The sequence below is a fragment of the Anomaloglossus baeobatrachus genome, chromosome 1 (genome assembly GCF_048569485.1).
Source record: "Anomaloglossus baeobatrachus isolate aAnoBae1 chromosome 1, aAnoBae1.hap1, whole genome shotgun sequence".
Lineage (NCBI taxonomy): Eukaryota > Metazoa > Chordata > Amphibia > Anura > Aromobatidae > Anomaloglossus > Anomaloglossus baeobatrachus.
The window spans coordinates 505,996,600-506,021,243 of NC_134353.1; the positions used below are offsets into that span (position 1 = coordinate 505,996,600).

Sequence of the window (24,644 nt, forward strand, 5' to 3'; positions counted from 1 at the left end):
TCGCTCCTTTTCATAATATCGCTGGTGGTGCATGCCGCTGGTTGTTCATCGTTCCTGCGGCATCCCACATCGCTATGTGTGACACCGCAGGAACGACGAACATCTCCTTACCTGCGTCCACCGGCAATGAGGAAGGAAGGAGGTGGGCGGTATGTTCCGGCCTCTCATCTCTGCCCCTCCTCTGCTATTGGGCGGCCGCTTACTGATGCCGCTGTGACGCCTCACGAACCGCCCTCACGAACAGCAGAGATTGTTCGTTGTCTCCAGCGACGACCCTAAGCAGGTATGTGCGTGTGACGCTGCCGTAGCGATATTGTTCGCTACGGCAGCGATCACCCCCATGATGAAACAGTGACGTGGGCGGGTGCTATCGCGCACTTCATCGCTAGCTATCGCTAGCGATGTCGCAGCTTGTAAAGCACCCTTAAGAGCTTGTAAAATAGGAGAACTACTGGCTCAAAAAGTTTCTTTTGGGCTCCTACTGTGGTTTGTGTGTATTATAGGATTATAGGTGCTTTTTAATAGCTCACTAGATGGTATTGTTTTTTTAATTCGACTCCCACCTAAATGCCATGTGTAATATTAGCTTTTAACATTTCCACAGACAAAGATGAATGCCTGATAAATAAGATATGTGGAGAACACACAGTATGCCATAACACACAAGGAAGCTACTACTGCACATGTCTAAATGGGTACCGACCATCCAATAACCATGAAAATTTCATACCTAATGATGGCAGTTTTTGTACAGGTAAGTAGCGAAACCTATCAATTGGACTGTTTAAATGGTATAGTAAATGCAGTGATTCCATATATCTTCTGTCATTACACTGAACAAAAATATACTGTAAATGTGACGCCCCTGACCTTATCAGGGTGTCACAGGGAACTGCACTCCTTTCTCTTATGGTACAGAACTCACCCTCCATGGTTCTGGGATCCTAACTATTGGTATTGCTTCTATCAGCACTCAAATCCTAGCCACACCTCACAGCACACCCTGTCAGGCACACCATTGGTTAGTCTAGCTGGAAAAGGGCCACCCGCCTAGGGGTCAGGCAGACTGGTGGGAGGGACATAGTCAGTTGAGTAGTACAGTTGAGTAGTAGCCCTCAGAGAGTGAGGAGCTGGGGGAGTTGTAGCTCCCTAGGAGACATTGGTTAGCTCGCAGATGGTGGTCTGGGACCGGAGGAGTCAGAGACCTGGTCAAAGGGTATTGGAGAAGGGTGCCCAGACTTAGTTTTGGAGAACAGTCGGCACTGGAAAATTTAGTAACTGGACCGGTATCGAGGTACTGGACCCTAGATCACGGAGTAGCTTCATGCAACCTGATAATTCACCTGTGGAAGAAAGTCTCTTTATGAACTTTCCCCAAGAGCTCAGAGATCGAAGGCACCAACACAACGAGGGGAATAGGGCTTTCCAGCTTATGCGGCCCACTGAAATCCCAAGTGTCAGCCATCGAGAACACAGCTCCTCTATTTAACTATAGGGAGCGGGACCCTGACAACTTCAGGCTGAGGGGTCACTCAGAATCGTCTAAACACAAATGCATGGAGACAGGCTCCGGATCACTATCAATACCAATGGAGATGGATTCCCGGACGAGCTCCCCAGAGTGGCAGCGGCACCCAGAGACTTGGTTTACTCCTGCGTCAGAGTATATTTAATGGTCGCACCATTAAGGTGCGACCACACGGCCTGGGTTAGTACACTGCTCTCCTCTGCGTCATGTCTGCCTGCATAGCCTGCACCACGCTTCCCTACACTTCCAAAATCCCTAGTCCCGGGGCCTCCCCTACCCATGGAGGGAACGTCATCTGGCTGCCCCACTCCATCTCCCCCGGGTACTCCCATCGGCAACGGCGGTACTCCCCTTACCGCGAACCACGGGTAGCGTCACAAACACTTATCCCCTGTAAATAATCCCCCTTTCATTTTTGAGTGTCCGCAAGCCCCCGGGTCTGGAGACCCTCGAGCCACAGCAACCCCGGATCCAAGCAGCAACAACCAGTGAAGTCTGGGGAGACCGGTACAGGTGATGGTAGTGATCCGGTTGGCCTGGAAACAGTTAGGGAGTATCCGCCTGGCTAGGTGAGTATTGAGGCCCTCTCACTATGCTCTTCTTCTCTCCTACAGAACCCCACTGCGTTAGTCAAACAAAGGCCTTCTCTGCTGGGACTTTGGTGCTACCCTTTACCCATATGGTAGACTACGCGGGCCTTCTCAGGTGCCACTCCGCTGGCAGCGGCTCCGGGTCCTTGATGTGCGGCTGCACCTTCGGGATGTTGTGGGGCCAGGAGACTTGCAGTCTTCCTGACCTTTGGATTTGGTTACCGGAACTGGAGTACCCCGGGCAACAACGGACCCAGATGTCCGGTCTTTAGCATTTTCTTCTGAGGTGAGCCAGTTCAGCTCCGCTCCTCAGAATCTTCCTCCTGTGCCTCTCTGCAGACCTCGCTTTTCTGGGGTTGGCTATCTTAGACCCAGACCCCAGCTCGCCTGTCCGCACTACTCCAGCTCCTCACTCTTCGACCGTCAGCTTCCAACTGTCACTTCTCTAACTCCTCTTCCAGGTCAGAGCTTCCTGGAAACTCCCCAGAGCACTAGGTTTAGAGCTCCCTCTGCTGGCCGTAGTAAGAACTGTGTTGAATGTAGGTACTACTAGCCAAGGGACTCCCGCCCTTGCTTCCAGGCTTAGTATTAACCCTTGTGGGGCAACACTACTGTGGCAACCAGACCACTGGGGTGCCACACATCTGTGTGGAGAACAACTCTCCAATGTGCCAGATGCCATTGAATGTGAGCATGTACCCACTCAAGCCAGTTACGACGACGAACTGCAGTCAGATGGAGACCCCTATGTCGATGACGAATATGCAGGTGAGCTTCTCTGAGATGGTTTCTGACAGTTTGTGCAGAAATTCATTAGTTATGCAAATCATTTGCTGCAGCAGCTGTCCGGGGGACTGATCATAGATGATCTTGGAGGTTAAGATACTGGATGTTAAGGTCCTAGACTGGTGTGATTACATGTGATCTGCAGTTATGAGCCTAGTTGCACGTTGTGCAAGAGGAGACCAATTGTGGATACTCGCATCGGATCAACAATAGTGCAGTCACAGACGCACTTGGGGCAAAGCAGCACTTTTAGGCAAATCCTTAAGGGTCAGGATATTATTCACCCACTCCTGAAAGAGAGGGGGGCTTTGACAGAACCCTTCCAAGACTACTGTTGCGGAATAGCTAGCGTCTGGTGACACGGACGATGTAAGAGTTGGGAAACTGGAGTAAAACCAAAACTAGCGATGCAGTACCAAATAACAATTACAAAGGGAAAACCAGGGGCAATAGCCAGGGATGTGGAACCAGAAATAATCATTTGCAAGTGCTAAGAAGCAACCAGAAGTTTACCAGGAACCACTCACAAGACCACTGTGCAAGGGAACTGAATAACCAGCATTGGACTGGGTTAGGAGCAGGGTTAAAATAGATAGTCCAAAGCTAATGATTAAGTTCAGGTGATGCTTCACTTCCAGTCATGTCCAAGGAGCCACTCCCTGCTCACTTGTACAACAGGGTGCACACATCCCCACCATTGGATTACCAGGCAAGGCAGCGTAGTACAATGCCTGGCAAAAGGGAGACACAGTCCAATGTCTGCCAAGCTGTGAAACACATGGGAGGCATAGTGTTCAGCCTCCTCACATCACACACCACTTCCACATGAGACACCATTGTGTATAGTGACACAACCCAAGCGCAATAGCCCCGTCCCAAGCCCGGACAGACCGGCAGGGAATTCTGGCAACCGGAGGAGAATATGACCATGGCATGTATTCCTAGCAGATGTACTGCCAAATTCTCTGAAATCCCTTTGGAACATTGAATTCATGGGCAATAGCTCTGGCGGACATTCCTACAGTAAGCATGCTAATTGCATGCTCTCTCAAAACTTGCGACATCTGTAGCGTTGTGCTGTCTGATAAAACTGCACATATTAGAGTGGCCTTTTTTGTGGCCAGCCTAAGGGTGGCTTTACACGCTTCGATATTTGTCCCGATATCGCTAGCATGCGACCTGACTCCATTGTTTGTGCGAAACGGGCATATCGCTGCCCGTCGCGCACAAATCGCGCACCCGCGTCATACATACTTACCTGCATAGCGATGTCGCTGTGACCGGCGTACCGCCCCCTTAGAAAGGAGGCGGTCCGCTCGGCATCACAGCGACGTCACTGAGCGGCCGCCCAATGAAAGCGGAGGGGCGGAGATGAGCGGGACGAACATCCCGCCCACCTCCTTCCTTCCGCATTATGGTCGGCGGCAGGTAGGAGATGTTCCTCGTTCCTACGGGGGTCACACACAGCGATGTGCACTGCCGCAGGAACGAGGAACAACAACGGGAAAGCGATAGTATCGATAATTGGGAGCAGACCCCCATGTCAACGAGGAGTGATTTTGGACGTTTTTGCAACGATCCAAAATCGCTCCTTGGTGTCACACACTACGAGATCGCTACAGCGGCCGGATGTGCGTCACAAAATCCGTGACCCCAACGAGATCGCTGTAGCAAAATTGTAGCGTGTAAAGCCCGCTTAAGGCATACCTGTGCAATAATCATGATGTCTAATCAGCATCTTGATATGCCACAACTTTGAAGTGCATAGATTATCTCAGCAAAGGGGAAATGTTTAGTATTCAGTACCACAGGTTTAGGGTTCTGTCACATCTGCTTATAAAATATGAGAGTGCAATGAGATAAAACATTGCATTGCACTCGCAGCAATGTTAATTAAGGCTGCTTTCACACATCCGTCAGGCACAATCCGGTGAATTGCGGATAAAACGGATCCAGTGTCGGGTCCGTTTTATTCCCCATAGACTTGTATTAGCGCCGGATTGTGCCGGATGGCCTTGCGTTGCATGCGGCGTCCGCCGGATCAGGAGAAATATCTTCATCCAGCTGTCGGAAAGGACGCAGCATGGAACGTTTTTTGTCTCCGGCCGAAAACCAGACCACACCGGATCCGGCGCCATCCGGCATGTTGAATAATGGAAGCCTATGGGCGCCAGATCCGTCGTCATCCTTCATATGATGGAATCCAACGACGGATCGAGTTTTTTAAACTGAGCATGCTTAGTATCACAACGGATCCGTCAAAAAACGGAAGGAACGCATGGAAAAAACTGATGCGACGGATCTGTTTTTTCGCCGGACCCGTCGCATCAGTTTTTTTGCCGGAATGTGCCTGACGGCGAAAAATGGATGTGTGAAAGCAGCCTAAAGCCTGCTTTACACATTGCAATTTCGCATACGATATTGTATGCGATTTGCAATGCCCCCATCGTATGTGTGGCACGTTCAATTTGTTGAACGTTCCGCACAAACGATTAACCCCCATCACACATACTTACCCGTCCATACGACCTCGATGTGGGCGGCAAACGTCCACTTCCTGGAGTGGGAGGGACGTTCGGCGTCACATCGACATCACGCGGCAGCCGGCCAATAAAAGCGGAGGGGCGGAGATGAGCGGGACATAAACATCCCGCCCACCTCCTTCCTTCCGCATTGTCGGCGGGAGCCGCGGACGGAGGTAAGCTGTCGTTCAATGTTCCCAGGGTGTCACACACTGCGATGTGTGCTGCCTCGCGAACATTGCACAACCGCACGTTCAATCTTTGAGGAATGAACGACGTGCATGCGATGAACGGATTTTCATTCAATCGCAATTGCACGGAGGTTTTACACGCTGCAATCATACTTACGACGTGACCCCGCCGACACATTGTAAGATTTATTGAAGCGCCCTTAATAGAGCAGAACCAATCTACCACTTTTATCTCTGAAATCTTCTGCGTGTGGAGCAAATAGCAGCATACTGCAAGTGGCTTCGTACCTCAGCAATACAACTCAATGCGTATGAGGAAAACGCATGGCACATGGACCGCACACGGACGTGTGCGTTTTACATACACTTAAAAGCTAGAAAGATGGCTGGATAAGTAGAAAGATCGGTAGATAGATAGATGTGCAACTCATATATAATGTCAATAACGATATCCATATGGATTAGAACATGTGTGCCCCTCTAAAGAGATGTAAAATAAGAAGAGCAAAAAGCATACTCCATATGACAATACAAAAACAGGAGAAAAGGAGTAATAGTGCTGCAAAATATTTATTTGAAAATAGAAATGCTGTGGCAATTAAAAACAATTATGGTCAAAAAAATACAGAAAATACAAGAAAAACCAGGGAAAACAAACTGCTGAGAGAATTAATCATCAATGCATAAATTCACACTAGCAGGGTATTGCAAAAAGCCCATGTAAACAATTAAGGTGCAAAGATGGACAGAATTCCAAAAGTGCCTGTGCAAATAAATAAGGTAAACTAAAACTGGATGTTTAAAGAGCTAAAGTGCTCATAGTGCAAATGCCTTCAAAAGTAAGATAAACATACCAGTGAAATATAACGTCAAGAAGGAACAGGCAGTACAGTCAGCATGAATATGACCCTGGGACCTGGACAACCCCTACGTATGTTTCACATGAGTGAAGTAACAACCAGCTTCAGCAGGGGGGAAAAAAGACTGCAGACTACAACTATAGCTTTAAAGGGAATGAATAATCAGAAAATGATCTGTTGTTCAAATCAGGTTTTTGTGTTAACTATTTTTTATATTTAGTTTTTTTTAATATATAACGATCTGTATTAAAAAAACAAAATTAGAGATCTAGCAATTTCCACCACTTTCACTGGAGCTTAAGGCCCCGTCACACACAGAGATAAATCTTTGGCAGATCTGTGGTTGCAGTGAAATCATGGACATATTGTTACATTTGCACACAGCCACAAACCTGGCACTGATTGTCCACAATTTCACTGCAACCACAGATCTTCCGCAGATTTATCTCTGTGTGTGACAGGGCCTTTATACTTAAAATGGAACTGAATTATGTACAAACTTTTCATACAGCAATTTTGTAATATATCTTATCAGAAATCAGCTTATTTTCCCACTTAGGCACTTTTCCCCCTCCCTCCTGTCTCACGAACTTGCCATCCATTATGAAAAATCAGGGTGGAGGGTGGAGAAATAGTGAGGAGCGGGGAAAAGAAAATACGTTAGACAGAAAAACATTGTGTGGAGCTCTGCAACAAATGTTTTACCTCACATTGAAGCTTCGCCAGCATGAGAATACCAGACCACAGCTGTCTGCTTTACCTTGGCTGGCGATCTAATTTGGGGGACCCCATATTTTTTATTTTAAATTATTCATTTAATTTTAAATAAATAATTTTAATTAACAGCACGGGGTACCCCCAATTTGTATCACCAGCCAGGGTAGAGCTGCCAGCTGCTGTCTGTAGGCTGCCGCTGTCTGCTTTACCTTAGCTGGCTAACAAAAATAAGGGGAACCCATCATCATTTTTTGGGGGGAAATATTTAATTTGGGGCTAAAAACAAGGCTAAAAACCCTTTAATGTCGCATGAAAGGCACTAAAGGGTGCAAGCTTACAAAAGGCAGAGGGGGACATTATATATGTGTTGCACATCTATTATCTATCTATCTATCTATCTATCTATCTATCTATCTATCCAGCTTTGTGCGCCAGGGCTACTTTTTTGTCTCCATCCTACCCTACTATCAATACTAAGCTCACAGCTGCCTGGGATTTTGAAAATTGTGACTGGATGCATGTTTCCTGTTGTAGCAACCTTGTGGCAGCTGCCTGCTTCTTCTGGATGGTCAGCAATGTGCTAAAATTATGGGCAGCCATAGAAGTTGCTGGAGCCGCCATTCCAGCCTTAACCATCTAATGGAAGAATAGCCCAGCCTGCCTTTGCTAAAGGAATTGGAGCATATTCCCTTTTTCACATTTACAATAAGTGTAATTTTCTTAAATATCATAGACATAGCAATCAAAGACCATTTTTTGCTGCCTACATATAGTACAGTTGCTACATGTAGTTTTTCGCTCCAACCTGGCATGCAACCTAAAGAAAAGAGAAATATTGTATAAAAAAGAAGACTCATACTTGGGCAATAATATTTAAGTGCTTTAATTTAGTATGCTTTGCTCAGCTTTATGTATTTAGTATATGATTACATTACAGAGACATTGTAGGCAAAATTCACAGCTGCACTTTACATTTTTCCAAGTAGATATCATTAGGGCTGATTATTCATTGAGTTTTCTTTCCTTGTATAAAGTATATAATTTATCACTAGAGTCTTGTATAGGTTTTGTGGGATTCAAAGGCAATTTTGAAAAAAACTAAAAGGTGATTTTAAGAAAAGATTTAATCATCAAAGTGCTTTCTATGAAGAGCTTTATGCTTTTCTGTATGAGTTCAGGTAATTCTAAATACATTCCTATCAGCCACATTCACCAGAAGAAAGAAGGAGTTTTCGATGGATGCACACCTGCCTTGTACACGGGGCTCTGACGATATTAAGCTTTCTGCTTTGTGCCATACCGCATACTTGGATGCCCATACTTTTAAAACATTTCTAAATGCTTTCAATTGTGTAAATGGCCATCCTATGCTAAATAATAGTTCTTCAAATAATAAAACCCCATGGATATGTGCTATGTAAGCAAAGTATAATAAATTAATAATTAACCAAATCGGTATATGGGCTTTTGTATTCTGCAGGTAACATGTTTGATGGAAATATTATGCTTATGAATATATATATATATATATATATATATATATATATATATATGTATGTATTATGCATGTACAATAAATTAAAACACACTTGGTATTGGAGAGCAGGAGACAGACTTGAGTATTCTGGTTATAAGAAAGCTGAGCAGTAGCACTCAATGTCAGGCAGCAGCTGCGAAAGCATACAAAATTTTAGGGTGTATAAAAGAGATAAAATCCTATGATTCCAATGTATTATTACTCCTCTATAAATCTCTTATAAGGCCACATCTAGAACATGGGATCCAGTCATGCCTTTTCCAACCTACAAAACTATGTAAGGCTACTATAGGTAGGCAATTAATAAACAATATTGCATTTGGTGTAACTTAGTCAAATCAATAAACTCATGGACGTGGCAATAGATTATACAGGAGTAGCAGGCATAAGGCGGGCTTTGCACACTACGACATCGCAGGTGCGATGTCGGTGGGGTCAAATTGAAAATGACGCACTTCCGGCATCGCATGCGACATCGTAGTGTGTAAAGGCTCGATGATACGATTAACGAGCGCAAAAGCGTCGTAATCGTATCATCGGTGCAGCGTCAGCGTAATCCATAATTACGCTGATGCGACAGTCCGATGTCGTTCCTCGCTCCTGCGGCAGCACACATCGCTGTGTGTGAAGCCGCAGGAGCGAGGAACATCTCCTACCGGCGTCACTGCGGCTTCCGTAGGATATGCGGAAGGAAGGAGGTGGGCAGGATGTTTACATCCTGCTCATCTCCGCCCCTCCGCTCCGATTGGCCACCTGCCATGTGACGTTGCAGTGACGCCGCAAGACCCGCCCCCTTAACAAGGAGGCGGGTCGCCGGCCACAGGGACGTCGCACGGCAGGTGAGTGTGTGTGTGAAGCTGGCGTAGCGATAATTTTCGCTATGCCAGCTATCACCACATATCGCTGCTGCGACGGGGGCGGGCACTATCGCACTCGGCATCGCAGCATCGGCCTGCGATGTCGCAGTGTGCAAAGTGCCCCTAACACCAAAACACTTGGTACGGAGAGGACTTTGTTACAGCTTTTTCAACAGATTCAAGCTATGCTTCATAATCAACCGTCATAGGAGAGTGATCTGCATAGCAAGATTACTGAATGACCATCTCTACAACTATAGCTTTAAAGGGAATGAATAATCAGAAAATGATCTGTTGTTCAAATCAGGTTTTTTGTGTTAACTATTTTTTATATTTCTTTTTTTTTAATATATAACAATCTGTATTAAAAAAAAAAAATTAGAGATCTAGAAATTTTCACCACTTTCACTGGAGCTTATACTTAAAATGGAACTGCCCTGTAAACAAACTTTTCATAAAGCAATTTTGTAATATATCTTATCAGAAATCAGCTTATTTTCCCACTTAGGCACTTTTCCCCCTCCCTCCTGTCTTACGAACTTGCCATCCATTATGAAAAATCAACTCAAGTCCGTCTTGCTCTATGAAGAGGGGGGGGGGTGGAGAAATAGTGAGGAGCAGGGAAAAGAAAATTCATTGTTAGCCAGAAAAACATTGTGTTTAGCTCTGTAACAAGTGTTTTACCTCACATTGAAGCAAAGCAGACACAGGCAGAAGAGGACCCTGTAAAAGTACAATGAATGGGTCATTTGGAGTCCAATAGCTCATCAGATTGCACACTTCCATCTCTGTGGATGTGGAATTTGGCTCCCTCACCTCTTGTGCAGCTGGACAGGTTGCACCAATGGCAGAGCTGAGCTGTTTTGGTCTGAATCAAGCTCCGATGGAGGGTAACTCCATCGGAGCTTGATTCAGACCAAAACAGCTCAGCTCTGCTGTAAAATGTCCTCCATGTTGCTGCAGAATTGCCACCACTGTGGTTTACAGTCTATAGCTAAGATCACTGAAGATTGTCTTCTCCCCTCAGCAACCAGTGAATTCCAAATTACAGATAGAGCATGAAGAGGGGAAAACTGGTGAGAATACAATTCACATAATGGCCAGATATAGTGCTTTTCTCCTCATTTACACATACACAGGCCATCTTATTCTGAAAAATTACTTGAAAGCACAGTTGACCTTTAACCGCGCTTCACACCTTTTTACCTTCCTGACCAAGCCAAATTTTACAATTCTGAAAAGAGTCACTTTATGTGGTAACAACTCTAAAAAACCAACATATCACAGTGACCGAGAAATTTTTTTTTTTGGTGACATGTTATACTTCCTTTTATTGGTAAATTTTGGTTGATATGATTTGTGTTTATTTATTAAAATACCAAAAATGTAACCAAAAATGTCACCATTTTTGAGCTTTAATATTTTTATGCTTTCAAACCAGATAGTTATATCACAAAATTGTTAATAAATAACAAATGTCTACTTGACATCAGCATAATTTCTGAAACAATTTTTTTGTTACAAATTTAAAAGGGTTAAAAGTTTATCATCAATTTCTATTTTTTCCAACAAAATTTTCAAAAAACATTTTTTTAGGATAATATCAGATATGAAGTGACTTTAAGGGACCTATATGACAGAAAATACCAAACAATGACAAGATTCTAAAAGCTGCACTCCTCAAAGTGTTGAAAACCACATACAAGAAGTTTATTAACTCTAGGTGCTTGACAGGAAATAAAGCAATATGGAAGGAAAAAACGAAAATTTAACTTTTTGCAACACAAATATTGCTTTAGCCCCAAATTTAGCATTTCCATAAGAGTAACAGGAGAAAGATTATTATATAATTTGTTGTGCAATTTCTCCTAAGTACAGTCCCTGACAGAAGTTCTGTCGCTTATCCATGTTATTTAGATAAAAGCTTATAACCTGACTTTAAATTCATCCATTGGTTTCATTAATTATTTTTTGAAAGCTGAAACCCTCCCAAATTTGGTTTATGTTATAAAATTAAAGTTTCTGCAAAGCTGAAATATTGATCATTTAATGAACACAGAAAGGACAGATTTTGGCAAGACAAAAGTTTTGTCGCCCACAGAAAGTAATGTGAAATTCAAACAAATAATTAACTTCTAATACAAAGATATGTTGCTTAACATTGGTGAATGAAGTTGTGGTGCTACCCTGTTTCCCCGAAAATAAGACACTGTCTTATATTTTTTTTTGCCCTGAAAAATGCGCTATGTCTTATTTTCAGGGGGTGTCTTATTCTCGAGGATACATGGTTGGCGGTAAGTTTACCCCCACAAAAAGCAGACCCCCCTCATCCCTGGATCATCATACTTACCAGCCCAGGGTGTCTGTGTGGCTCCCAGATCCTCCTGTGATCTCCCATCAGGTACGCTGCATGCTTCCCCTGCGTCTGGCTGACATCAGATCTCTCACTCTCACACACACACATACATACACACACACATATATACACACACAGACACACACACATACATATACACACACACACACACACATCACTTCTCCCTGTGATCTCCCTGCAGCTGTGCTCCCCTACGTCTGACTGACATCAGATCACACACACACACACACACCCCACTTCTCCCTGTGCCCTCCTGTGGGCGGACCCAGCAGCTGTGCTGCACGCCGTGTGCCTCTGCCTCCTGCCGACACTCACAGATCCGATCGCATACATTCACACACACACACACACACACAATATCGCACATACGCGCACACACTCACAATATCCGGACATACCACATGATTCCAGCCATGTGATTCTTGGCAGGTCCTAGAAGGTCACTGCACGCACAGTATCGCCGCCGAGAAGCAAGCAATATCGCCAGATGTTGTGAGTGTGTGTGTGAGATCTGATGTGTGTGTGCGTGCATGTGTGTTCCGCTGCAGGACCTTGATGTGCTCACCTGCTCCCGGTCGGCTTCTGGTAAGTATTATCGGGGATCTTCTTTCTTCTGTCTTCTCTCTTCTGGGGATGTCCGCTGCCTATAATGAAGTGTTCTGCAGTGTCTTTAACTCTTTCACCGCTGCATGACACTTCATTATTGACCGCGGCTAGGTTTTATTTTCAGGGGATGTCTTATATTAAAGCTTCCCTGAAAACTCCTGGGAGGTCTTATTTTTGGGGGAGGTCTTATTTTCGGGGAAACACGGTATTAGAGCCATATTTAATATTTTGTGTGACTTCCATGAGCTTGAAAGACTGTATCTATGCGGTTCAACAATGACTCATACAATTTATTGATGAAGTCATCAGGAATAGCAAAGAATGCAGTCTTACATGCCTCCCAGAGTTCATCTAGATTCTTTGGTTTTGTCTTCCAAGCTTCCTCTTTCATCCTACCCCAAACATGCTCAATGATGTTCATGTCTGGTGACTGGGCTGGCTAGTCCTTGAGCACCTTGATCTTCTTTGCCATACTTCTTGATATTTTAGGCTATTGATATTGCCTTCCACCTTGCAAATGTTTCGCACACCCCCATACTGAATGTAACCCCAGACCATGATCTTTCCACCATCAAATTTAACTGTTTTCTGGATCCATACGGGCTCCAGTAGGTCTCCTGCAGTTTTTGCAGTGGTTGTCGTGTAATTCAACTGAAGATTCATCAGAGAAATCCACCTTCTGCCACTTTTCCAGCGTCCATCTGTTTAGCAGGCTGTGGGACTTGGCAAATGCCACACGTTTTTTTAATTGCCTTTTGTTTAGTGCTGGCTTCAGGGCACTCATTCGACCATGGAGGCCATTTTGAGTCAGAATCGTACAAACTGTTCTAGTTGACACAGGGACTTGAGGTGACCAGGCCTTTTGGAGCTCTGCTGCAGGGGAAGAGGGGCAGGCTTTTGATTTTATAACCAACAAACCTTCTTCCTGAGCAGTTGTCTTGCGGGGTCTGCCGGACCTGGGCTTTTCAAAAACATCTCCAGTCACTTCAAATCTTCTTTTAATTCTTTGTACTTGACGCTGAGATACATTAAAGGTGCCAGCCTCTCGATAATAAAGGCTTTGGTCACAGGGTGGATAGCATGATGTTAGAGGTCAAGTTGCAGTTCAAGTGAAGGTCTGGGGTGCTGGGTTTCTTTTTATACACTCCCACTAATTGACCGATCATTTAGTGAGCACAGGTGAGGATGTAAACTAGGATTGGGTGCATTATATGACAAGGTGACAAAACTTTTGTCTTGTCAAATTCTGACCTTTTTGTGTTCATTAAATGATCAATATTTCAGCTTTGCAGCAATTTTATTTTCAGAGCCTAAACTAAATTTGGGAGGGTTTCCGCTTTCAAAAGAGTAATTTATGAAACCAATGGATGAATTTAAAGTCAGGTTATAAGCTTTTATTTACATAACATGGATAAGCGACAGAATTTCTGTCAGGGACTGTATGCTGTATGCTGTTCCCCCATATATGGTGGAAAACTACTGTTTAGGCACATAGCAGGGCTCAGAAGGGACAAAGCGCCATTTCACTTTCAAAGCGCAGAATTGGCTGGAATAGATAGTAGAATCCATATCACATTTGCAGAGCCTTTGATGTGGAACCCCCCACAAGTGACCCCATTTTGGAAACTAGACCTCTTATGAAATTTATCTAGATGGGCGGTGAGCACCTTGAATCCTCAGATACTTCAAATTATTTTATTACACTGAGCCATGACATTTTAGATTTTTACCAGGACCATGTACCATATACTTTTTTGTGCAATTTCTCCTGAGTATGCTGGTAAACCACATGTGGTGAAAAACTGTTGCTTGGGTACACCACAATGATTGAAAGTAAGAAGCACAATTTGACTTTTGAAGTGCATAATTTGTTGAAATAGATAGCGTATGCCATGACATGTTTACAGAGCCCCTGATGTGCCTAAATAGTGGAAACCCACCACAAGTAACCCCATTTTGGTGTGTAGTGAGCATTTTTAATCCACAGGCAAGTCACAAAATTTTATAACATTGGGCTGAGTAAATGAAAAATCCCCATTTTTTTCCAATAAAATATCTCTTTGACCCCAAGTTTTTAATTTTCAAAAGGGGTAATAGGATAAAACAAATGGTACAGTTTGTTATGCAATTTCTCCTGAGTATGCCAAATGTGGTCAAAAACTGCTTTTGAGGCACAGTGAAAAACCTAGAGTGAATGAGCACCATATATGAGTGTAGATTTTGCTGGAATGGGTTAGTGTGCCATATCACATTGGAAGAGAGCATGACATGCCAGAAATGCAGCCCCCCATAAATGATTATAGGAAATGGGCTGATAGGTAAAAATGGACCACACGGTTGTGCAATTTCTCATGAGTGCACCAATACCCTACATCTAATTGGGAAGGACTTTTCAGGTACAGTGAAAAGTTAAGAATGGAAGGGGTGCCATATAATAGTGTAGAATTCATCTGGCTGGTGCTACCATGCTGAGGCTCGGGCTGCGACGGCTGCGGACGGTGAGGGCTTCAAAGAAATGGTGCCCGGAGACAGAGCTCTAGCCTCAATGGCAATCCAAGATCTCCTCCTGGTGCCATTTTCCTGAAGTCTGCTGGAGGGAGATCAATGGGCTGGAGGCGGCACTGGCACAAATGAGAGCTTGAGATCAGAGCTCCAACTGCGCATGCGCCGACTCCGGGTGGCATTTTTTGAAGTCTTCACTGCCCAACCCACAGTGCTAGTAAAGCCACCGGAGACCCCACACAGCAGCCCCAGTACTAGCCGCCAGAAACCACACACAGACCTCACACAGCCACTGCAACAGCCGGAGACCCCACACAGCAGCTGCTGAAACTGCACAGCCACCCCACTACCAGCCTCCGCAGATCCTGCACCAGCCCAGTCACTGCAGCCCCTGCACAGCCGCCGCAGCATTCCCCCGGCCCCTTGCAACCCCTCTCCACCACCCCGGTAAGCTACATTCAGATTATAAGATGCACCCCTCACTTTCCTCCCAAATTTTTGGGAGGAAAAGTGTGTCTTATAATCCAAAAAATACGGTAACTATCTGGTTAAAGAGCATAAAAAAATCAATGTGTGAAAATTTTAAAATTTGTCAAAATTTTGATATTTTCATAAATCAACACAAATCATAACTACCAAACTTTCCCAATACCATGAAGTATAACGTGTCACAAAAAAAACATTCTCAAAATCACTTGACTATTTTGAAGTGTTCTAGAGTTATTATGTGATAAACTTACACTGGTTAGAATTGAATATATTGGCTCAATTAAGAAGGTGGAAACAGGCTGGGGGGAAAGGGTTAATGGGTACACCATGGTCTCTGCCAAACAGGAAGGTGTAGTAGCATAACTTGGTTGAGCTACCTTATACCCATGATTAAACATTGATGAAAGGAACAAACATATGATATGATTATAGTGGAATTGTTGAGTCCAACACTGTGACACCATTAACTGTTTGATTGCTCAAAATATGTTTTAAAAACAATTTTCATTTATTATTATGAATTTATATATATTATTTATCTTGATTTTTCTCTTTTAGATATTGATGAGTGTGAACATCTTGATATATGTGAGGTTAATGGAAAGTGTAAAAATATTCCTGGAAGTTATGAATGTTACTGTAACGACGGCTTCAGTTTACAAAACGGTACTGGACCATTTCAGGCAAATGGTGATAAATCTTTGTGCAAAGGTAAATCAATAAATACAAATATTAAAAGCTCAAGTTATTATGAAATATTATACAACACAACCAATTTTATTTTTTAATTTAATACATTTTTATTTCAGATGTTTAAAGATGACTTGTAAGTTCTTCTGAGATGTTTGCTTTGAGTACATACCTATATTTGCACTAAATATCAATGTTCGACAGGTTTTTCTTACGATATGTTCACACGAATATTTTTTTTAAGAGTTCAAATTCGAGTTTGCAAGTAGATTCCTTTTCATGAAACACTTGTTTTTTGGAGAAGTTTTCTTATCCTTAAGCATTTCTTGAAACTCTTTTGAAGAAGTTTGAAGACATTTTCCTCGAACAGTTATTTTTAAGCCTTTTTTTTTATTGGACAGTGTCTAGTTTGTAACGGTTTTCTTCAAAAGAGTGACATATACTTTATTTTTTACTTTTTTACTTTATTTTTCCAAACTGTTTTTAGGAAAAAAAAAAAGTTAACCCCTTCACGACCTTTGACGGATCTATCCGTCATGGAGCGTGTAAAGTTAAGCCCCACCCCCTGCCGCCGGCAGGTTGCGGCGATCCGCGCACATATCAGCTGTTTTTAACAGCTGACATGTGTGCCTGCATGTTCCGAGTGGAATCGCATTCCACCCGGAACATTTAACCCCTTAAATCTCGCTGCCAAAGTCTGGCAGTGAGATGTATATGCGCACGGCCATGATTTTCACTTACCGCTGCCCCCACCGGAAGTCACGCGCGCGATCACGTGACTTTCGGTGGTTGCCATGGTAGCACAGGGTCATGTGATGACGCCTGTAGCTCACATGATTCATTTCCTCTCAATGCCGGAATACAGACGGCATTGAAAGTAAAGCACCGTATCTGCAGTTCTCAGCTCTGTAGCTGAGATCTGCAGATAGTGCAGAGCGATCAGATTGCTGATCGCTATAGCCCCCTAGTAAAATAAAACAAAAGTAAAAAAAAAGTTTAAAAAAACTAAAAAAAACCTAAAAATTCAAATCACCCCCCTTTCGCCCCATTGAAAATTTAAGGGTTAACAAAAAAATATACACATATTTGGTATCTGCCGCGTTCAGAAACGCCCGATCTATCAAAATATAAAATCAATTAATCTGATGAGTAAACAGCGTAGCGGCAAAAATATTCCAAACGCCAAAATTACGTTTTTTGGTTGCCACAAGTTTTGCGCAAAATGCAATAACAGGGGATACAAACGTAGCATCTACGCAAAAATGGTACCATTAGAAACGTCAGATCAAGACGCAAAAAATAAGCCATCACTGAGCCATAGATCCCAAAAAATGAGAATGCTACGGGTTTCAGAAAATGGCGTAAAACGTGCACCACTTTTATTGGACAAACTTGTGATTTTTTTCAACTCCATAGATACAAGTAAACCTATACATGTTTGGTGTCTACAAACTCGCACCGACCTCAGGCATCACAATGACACATTAGTTTTACCACATAGTGAACACGGTGAATAAAATATCTCAAAAACTATTGTGCGATCACACTTTTTTTGCAGTTTTTCACTCTTGGAATTTGTTTGCTGTTTTGCAGTACACTATATGGTAAAACTAATGGTTTCATTTAAAAGTACAACTCATCCCGCAAAAAACAAGCCCTCATATGGCAAGATTGACTGAAAAATAAAAACGTTATGGCTCTCGGAAGAAGGGGAGCAAAAAACAAAAACGCAAAAACGGAAAGTGCCCGGGGGCTGACCCTCCTCATATGAACAGTAAAATGGTTTACCATAGAAATTTATCGGAAGATGAGTTTTCCATGAGTTTTCAATGCAGTATTGGAGAAAAAAATCTCAGTATGAACATAGCCTTAAATCTTTGAATTGTGTGAATAAACTGACAGCTTTCAGCTATGATTCTGACTAATAATTTTGACAATAGGGTGTGGCCTGGTGCTGCCTCTGGCACTGTCCAATCAGTGTTCACAGTTTCATACTGTAAGAGCAACAGTTTAGTTTCTGCCTACGTTTACATGCACAGATCATCATTTGAGGCCTTCAAAATGGATTGTGACACCAGTCCTGCAATATAAAGTTTGTATCAAATATATAAATTTGGTATCATGGCATCATTCTGACCTGCAGAAGAAAGGTACCTTGTTATTTTTACTATACAAGGAACATTGTATGAGCTAAAATATTTCATTCAAAATATTGCTAGAATTTGAAAACTGAGAGTTTAGGTTATTATATGATTTAAACTTCAGCCTTATATAGGGTTGTCCACTACTAGGAAAACTCCTTCTCATTCACCATGTTTGGCCCCATTAACCCTAGAACGCGCAAGCATAACAATCTACCATAGAAAACAAATGACCTAGCAGGCCTGCGAGGCCCCAGGTATACGTTCATGGGTTAAAACAAAAAAAGCATATACTCACCTCCTGTGTCGGCACCAATCCAGTGGTGTTGGTGTTCACATTCTTAAGGCTCACATGAGGTTGTGATGTCAAGCAAGCCCCGCGTCCAATAACCACCAGCTTCTCTCTTCCTGCCTTCAGACTTATGAGTAATCAACACACAGGAAGTGAACAGCCAGCTCTAATTTTCTGTTCAATAATCCTATGTCTGAAGTGGGGAGAGAGCCCTGGGAACGTGAGCATCGCCACTGCTGGATTGGCCCTGGCACGGCAGGTGAGTATAAGCTTTTTTTTTATTTTAATGGGGCCAAAGGTGGGGACAACCCCTTTAATACTTTCGTCCCATATTTAATAAGATTCTATCATGTTTCTAAATGCTATTAACATGCAGATAAACTGCAGGTTAATAGTGTTCTAAAGCTGCCTGGCACCCGCATTGAAATCCTGGCTACCAAGAGGAAATTAGCTTTATCCCTCTTCCTTTCAGAGATGGGCTAGGGCAGCTTAAAGGGAATCTGTCACCAAGTTTTTGCTCCCCCATCTGAGAGCAGCATAAAGTAGAGACAGAGACCCAGATTCCAGTGATGTGTCACTTACTGAGCTGTTTGCTGTCATTCTGATAAAATCAATGTTTTCTCTGCTGCAGATCTAGCAGTTATACAAAGATCATGAGTATGCTGGACTATCTGACAGCATGCCATGTAGTCCTCTAATGATAATCTACTGATGATTAAACAACTAGTTTATAAAAGCTACACTATGCAGCCCAGTAAGTAAGTGACACATCGCTGGAATCAGGGTTTCTTTTCCTTCATCATGCTGCTCTCAGATTAAGTAGAAAAAACCTGGTGACAGAGTCCCTTTAAGTCACCACTTAGTGTATAGTGAGTAGTGATGAGCGAGTACTAAAAAGCCCGGGTGCTCGAGGCTCGGGCCGAGCATCCCAAGATACTCGTGTACTCGGCCCGAGCACCGAGCCCAATGTTATCCTATGGGAGACCCGAGTATTTTTGTGAAATGACCACCGGCAGCATGTAGAAACCCTAAAAATGTCACAAAAGTCTCAGAAGAGTGCTCAAATGACATGACAACAGCATGGGGAAGACCCCTTGAAGCATTTATCACTCAAAAGTCACAGCTGTGAACAATTTTGTCCGCGTTTTACGCCATTTTTACGGACTCACCAGAAAACCTTCCAAAATGACACCAAAATGAATTTTCATGGCGGAAATGGTAAGGGCACATACCCAATAGTGAGATAGAGCTGGTGTATGTTACTTTTTGAGCTTAATACTTGAAAGATTTTACGTAAAACATTGTGTGGCACTCCGATGTCCAAAACGCACGTTTTGTGCTTTTTACTAGCGATGTCGGTCATTTTTTTTTTCATTCTATCTCCCGTCGGTCGGTCTCGCTCTGTCTGTCTCTCTCTGTCTTGTCTGTCCCCCTCTCACAGTCTGTCGGTCAGTCTCCCCCCTCTCTCTTACTTACCGTTCCCCGATCACTGCTGCGGCGCTGCACGGCTGTTCACTAAACTCCGGCGGCTTTTCCTCTTTAGAAAAAGCCGGCCGCTCATTAAACAATCTCGTAATCCCTGTTTTCCTGCTTTTCGGCGCCTATGATTGGTTGCAGTGAGACATGCCCGCCACGCTGAGTGACAGGTGTCTCACTGCACCCAAACACAGCAGCCAGTGTGTGTGTGTATACTGTGCAGTGAAATAAATAATTAAATAATTAAAAAAAACGGCGTGCGGTCCCCCCAATTTTAATACCAGCCAGATAAAGCCATACGGCTGAAGGCTGGTATTCTCAGGATGGGGAGCTCCACGTTATGGGGAGCCCCCCACCCTAACAATATCAGTCAGCAGCCGCCCAGAATTGCCGCATACATTATATGCGACAGATCTGGGACTGTACCCGGCTCTTCCCGATTTACCCTAGTGCGTTGGCAAATCGGGGTAATAAGGAGTTAATGGCAGCCCATAGCTGCCACTAAATCCTAGATTAATCATGTCAGGCGTCTCCCCGAGATTCCTTCCATGATTAATCTGTAAATTACAGTTAAAAAACACACTCCCGAAAAATCCTTTATTAGAAATAAAAAACACTAACAAAGTCCCTCATCACCAATTTATTAACCCCGACAAACCCTCCTTGTCCGGCGTAATCCACGGTCCTCCAGTGTCGCGTCCAGCTCTGCTACATTCAGGTGACAGGAGCTGCAGAATACACCTCCGCTCTGGTCACCTCCACGCAGCTAATGAGGTGAGTATAGCGATCAGCTGCTGTCACTGAGGTTAATCGCGGCACCGCTGGATCCAGCGGTGGCCGTGAGTTACCTGACTGACAGCAGCTGATCGCTATACTCACCTCATTAGCTGCGTGGAGGTGACCGGAGCGGCGGTGAGTAGCGCGATCAGCTGAGCTGTCACTGAGGTTACCCGCGGCCACCGCTGCATCCACCGCTGGATCCAGGTAACCTCAGTGACAGCTCAGCTGATCGCTATACTCACCTCATTAGCTGCGTGGAGGTGACCGGAGCGGCGGTGTATTCTGCAGCTCCTGTCACCTGAATGTAGCAGAGCTGGACGCGACACTGGAGGACCGTGGATTACGCCGGACATGGAGGGTTTGTCGGGGTTAATAAATTGGTGATGAGGGACTTTGTTAGTGTTTTTTATTTCTAATAAAGGATTTTTCGGGTGTGTGTGTTTTTTAACTGTAATTTACAGATTAATCATGGAAGGAATCTCGGGGAGACGCCTGACATGATTAATCTAGGATTTAGTGGCAGCTATGGGCTGCCATTAACTCCTTATTACCCCGATTTGCCAACGCACTAGGGTAAATCGGGAAGAGCCGGGTACAGTCCCAGATCTGTCGCATATAATGTATGCGGCAATTCTGGGCGGCTGCTGACTGATATTGTTAGGGTGGGGGGCTCCCCATAACGTGGAGCTCCCCATCCTGAGAATACCAGCCTTCAGCCGTATGGCTTTATCTGGCTGGTATTAAAATTGGGGGGACCGCACGCCGGTTTTTTTAATTATTTATTTATTTATTTTACTGCACAGTATAGACACGCCCACCGGCTGCTGTGATTGGGTGCAGTGAGACACCTGTCACTCAGCGTGGGGGCGTGTCTCACTGCAACCAATCATAGGCGCCTGTGGGCGGGGATAGCAGGGAATATGAGATGGCTGTGTGCAGAGCACAGCGCGCCCGCCGGTATAAAGGCTCGGTCACGCTGTGCAGGCCGGCCAATCACTGCAATTCCACAACTAACAGGGCTGTGGCATTGCAGTGGTCTGCCAGACAATCCCTGCATGAGGGCTGGCTCTCAAAAGAGCGCCAACATGCAGGGATGAAGAGCACGAGTACAGCACGAGTATTGCAAAATTACTCGGTACCCGCCGAGTAGCCCGAGTACAGTGATACTCGTGCGAGTACCGAGTAGTAACAAGCATACTCGCTCATCACTAATAGTGAGTGGTGGATATAAGAAGGACCTGGCACATCGACTAGCATCTGTGCTGTGGTTTGCTTACACCAGTCCCTCACTATGTGCTAAGTGATGACTGAAGCCACACTGGCACACTGCATGACCAAAAGCAGGAGGAATAAAATTTATTTCCTCGCGGTAGCCGAGCTTTCATTGTGGTGGCCGGGAAACTTTAGAACACTATTAAACTGCAGGTTATGAGAGTTTCCCTTTAAAGTCATGATGTACATACATCCTAACTGTGAAAAGGGTAAAGAAACACATATAAAAATTTGGTTTTTTATCGACATTTTGAAGGTATAAATAAGTAGATTTGAGAGGTAGACTGGAAATTTTATCTTTTCTTCTTTCTTTCCCCAAACACAGAGATTGATTGTGGACAGCCCCCACTACGTCCTAATTCTGCAATGAGCGTGTCTGCCAAAACCACATTTGGGAGCCAAGTGACTTATAAGTGTGTATCTGGATTTAATCCTGATCAAGGAGTTGCTACATCTATTTGTACAGCCAAAGGCATATGGGAAGGTGTCACGGTAGAATGCACAGGTAGGGCCAGCAAAGAAAAGTACTCTGGCAGAAGTCTTACGAAAAGAAATATTGTATGATCATGTTGTTGGCAGTATTAGTTCTCAATTTTTCAGTATCAAATAGTTATATTGTTATGTATGGCTTTATAAAGCTATGAATAAAGGTCAGGATATAATAACAACTCTTATAAAATGTAAACAACATCATTGTTAACCTTAAATTGATAAATATCTGATCACAAGATATTCAAATTGTCTCTCCAGTAAAGGAGACAAACTCTAGCGCCACCTATTGGAAGTAGCAATCCTAAAAGTCAAAATTGGCCTTTTAACAAGCCTTTTCATATGACCTAGGATATATGCCAGATCAGAATCCCAATTTGCAGACATGGGTATCTGATCTGGCCTATGAGAAGCTATGTGGGGACCACGGGGGAAGACTATTCTCCTTATGGAGACCTGACAAACCAGTCTGGCTGTCAGTGGTAAGGGGACTTATAGCTGCAATGCCCCTCTGGGAATTATTCAAATTGTTTCTCCAGGAAAGGAAACAAACTCTAGCGCCACCTATTGGAAGTAGCAATCACAAGATATTCATTAGTCCAATAAAAATGAATTATAAGGAAGTGATCATGCTTGACCACAAAAACTCCATATTCTGACAACAGAGAGAGTCGAAACCCCCATCCTCTCTCTTGATCAGAAGGTGTCCTAGAGATATGCGTTATATTGATCAGACATTTTATTGTGTGTTGTAGAAACCTGTTAACAACCAGTCAAGGTCATTTTTTCAAGCTTTTCCTCCTTTCATTTTATGATCCATAACTTTTTTGTGGGACAAGTTGTCTTTCTTAAGGGGGTGTCCACTACTAGGACAACCCTTTCACATTTCCCATGTTTGCCCCCAATTAAAATAAAAAAGCTTATAATTAGCCGTGTCAGAGCTCATGTTCCTGGGGCCCATGCGAGGTTGTTACATCCCAAGAGCCCTGCGACTAGTGATGGGTGAATGTAAGAAAAGAAGAAATATGTCAGCTCACCCCTCTTCACTCCTGGACTCCGCACCGATGCAAGGAACGCCCTGGCCCGGGCGGAAATGAATGTAGCAAGAATCAAATATCCAGCATCATGGAGAGTAGAAATAAAACTGGCATTTATTTGGAAAAATATAAAAACATGCAGACTGTGCAGTGGACACAGAGGCACAAGTGCAAAGGGGTGGAATTATCATGAATTATCATGAATAAGACTCCCTGGTCGAAACGCGTCGGATAATTCCACCCCTTTGCACTTGTGCCTCTGTGTCCACTGCACAGTCTGCATGTTTTTATATTTTTCCAAATAAATGCCAGTTTTATTTCTACTCTCCATGATGCTGGATATTTGATTCTTAGTGATGGGTGAATAGTGAATTATTCGGGTTCAGATTATTCGTCTCGAATATTTCGTACTATTCATGTATTCATCACAAATAACGAGCCTAATGCAAGTCAATGGGAAAGTCAAATATTTTTCTGACGTTACCAGGATGTCTGGCGGGGTTGTAAAAATGCTGAAATGGATGGAAAAGTGCTTAAATTGAATGGGAACGGCATGGGGAAGATGTCTTTTTAATACATCTATGAAGCACAGGCCACTTTTGAGAACAATGTTGTCAGAGTATTACGCCCTTTGACGTGCGATCCCCTGCCTATTTGTGATAACCAGGGCAGGTAAAGTAGACAGCTCTGGTCTGCAACTCTCAGCTGTGTGTTTTATCTTGGCTGGTTATCAACAATAGAGGCTACCCCACGATGTTGTTTTTTTAAAATTATTTAAATATATAAATAAATTAATAAATAATGAAAAAAATGACGTCGGCTCCTGCCCATTTTTGATAACCAGTACTGATAAAGTAGACAGCTAGGAACTGGTATTCTCAGGCTGGGAAGGTCCATGGTTATTA

The 24,644-nt window shown here is 43.7% G+C and overlaps 1 protein-coding gene across 3 annotated transcripts in view; it reads left to right on the forward strand.

Moving 5' to 3' along the window:
- The window catches only part of SUSD1 (sushi domain containing 1), a 404,984-nt gene that overhangs the window by 77,338 nt on the left and 303,002 nt on the right, over positions 1 to 24,644 (forward strand). For all 3 annotated transcript variants that reach the window (XM_075316004.1, XM_075316016.1, XM_075316010.1), the window contains exons 3-5: positions 605 to 754; positions 16,121 to 16,273; positions 22,539 to 22,718. In XM_075316004.1, coding sequence (XP_075172119.1) covers positions 605 to 754; positions 16,121 to 16,273; positions 22,539 to 22,718 — 483 coding nt within the window. The remainder of the gene's footprint in view (positions 1 to 604; positions 755 to 16,120; positions 16,274 to 22,538; positions 22,719 to 24,644) is intronic.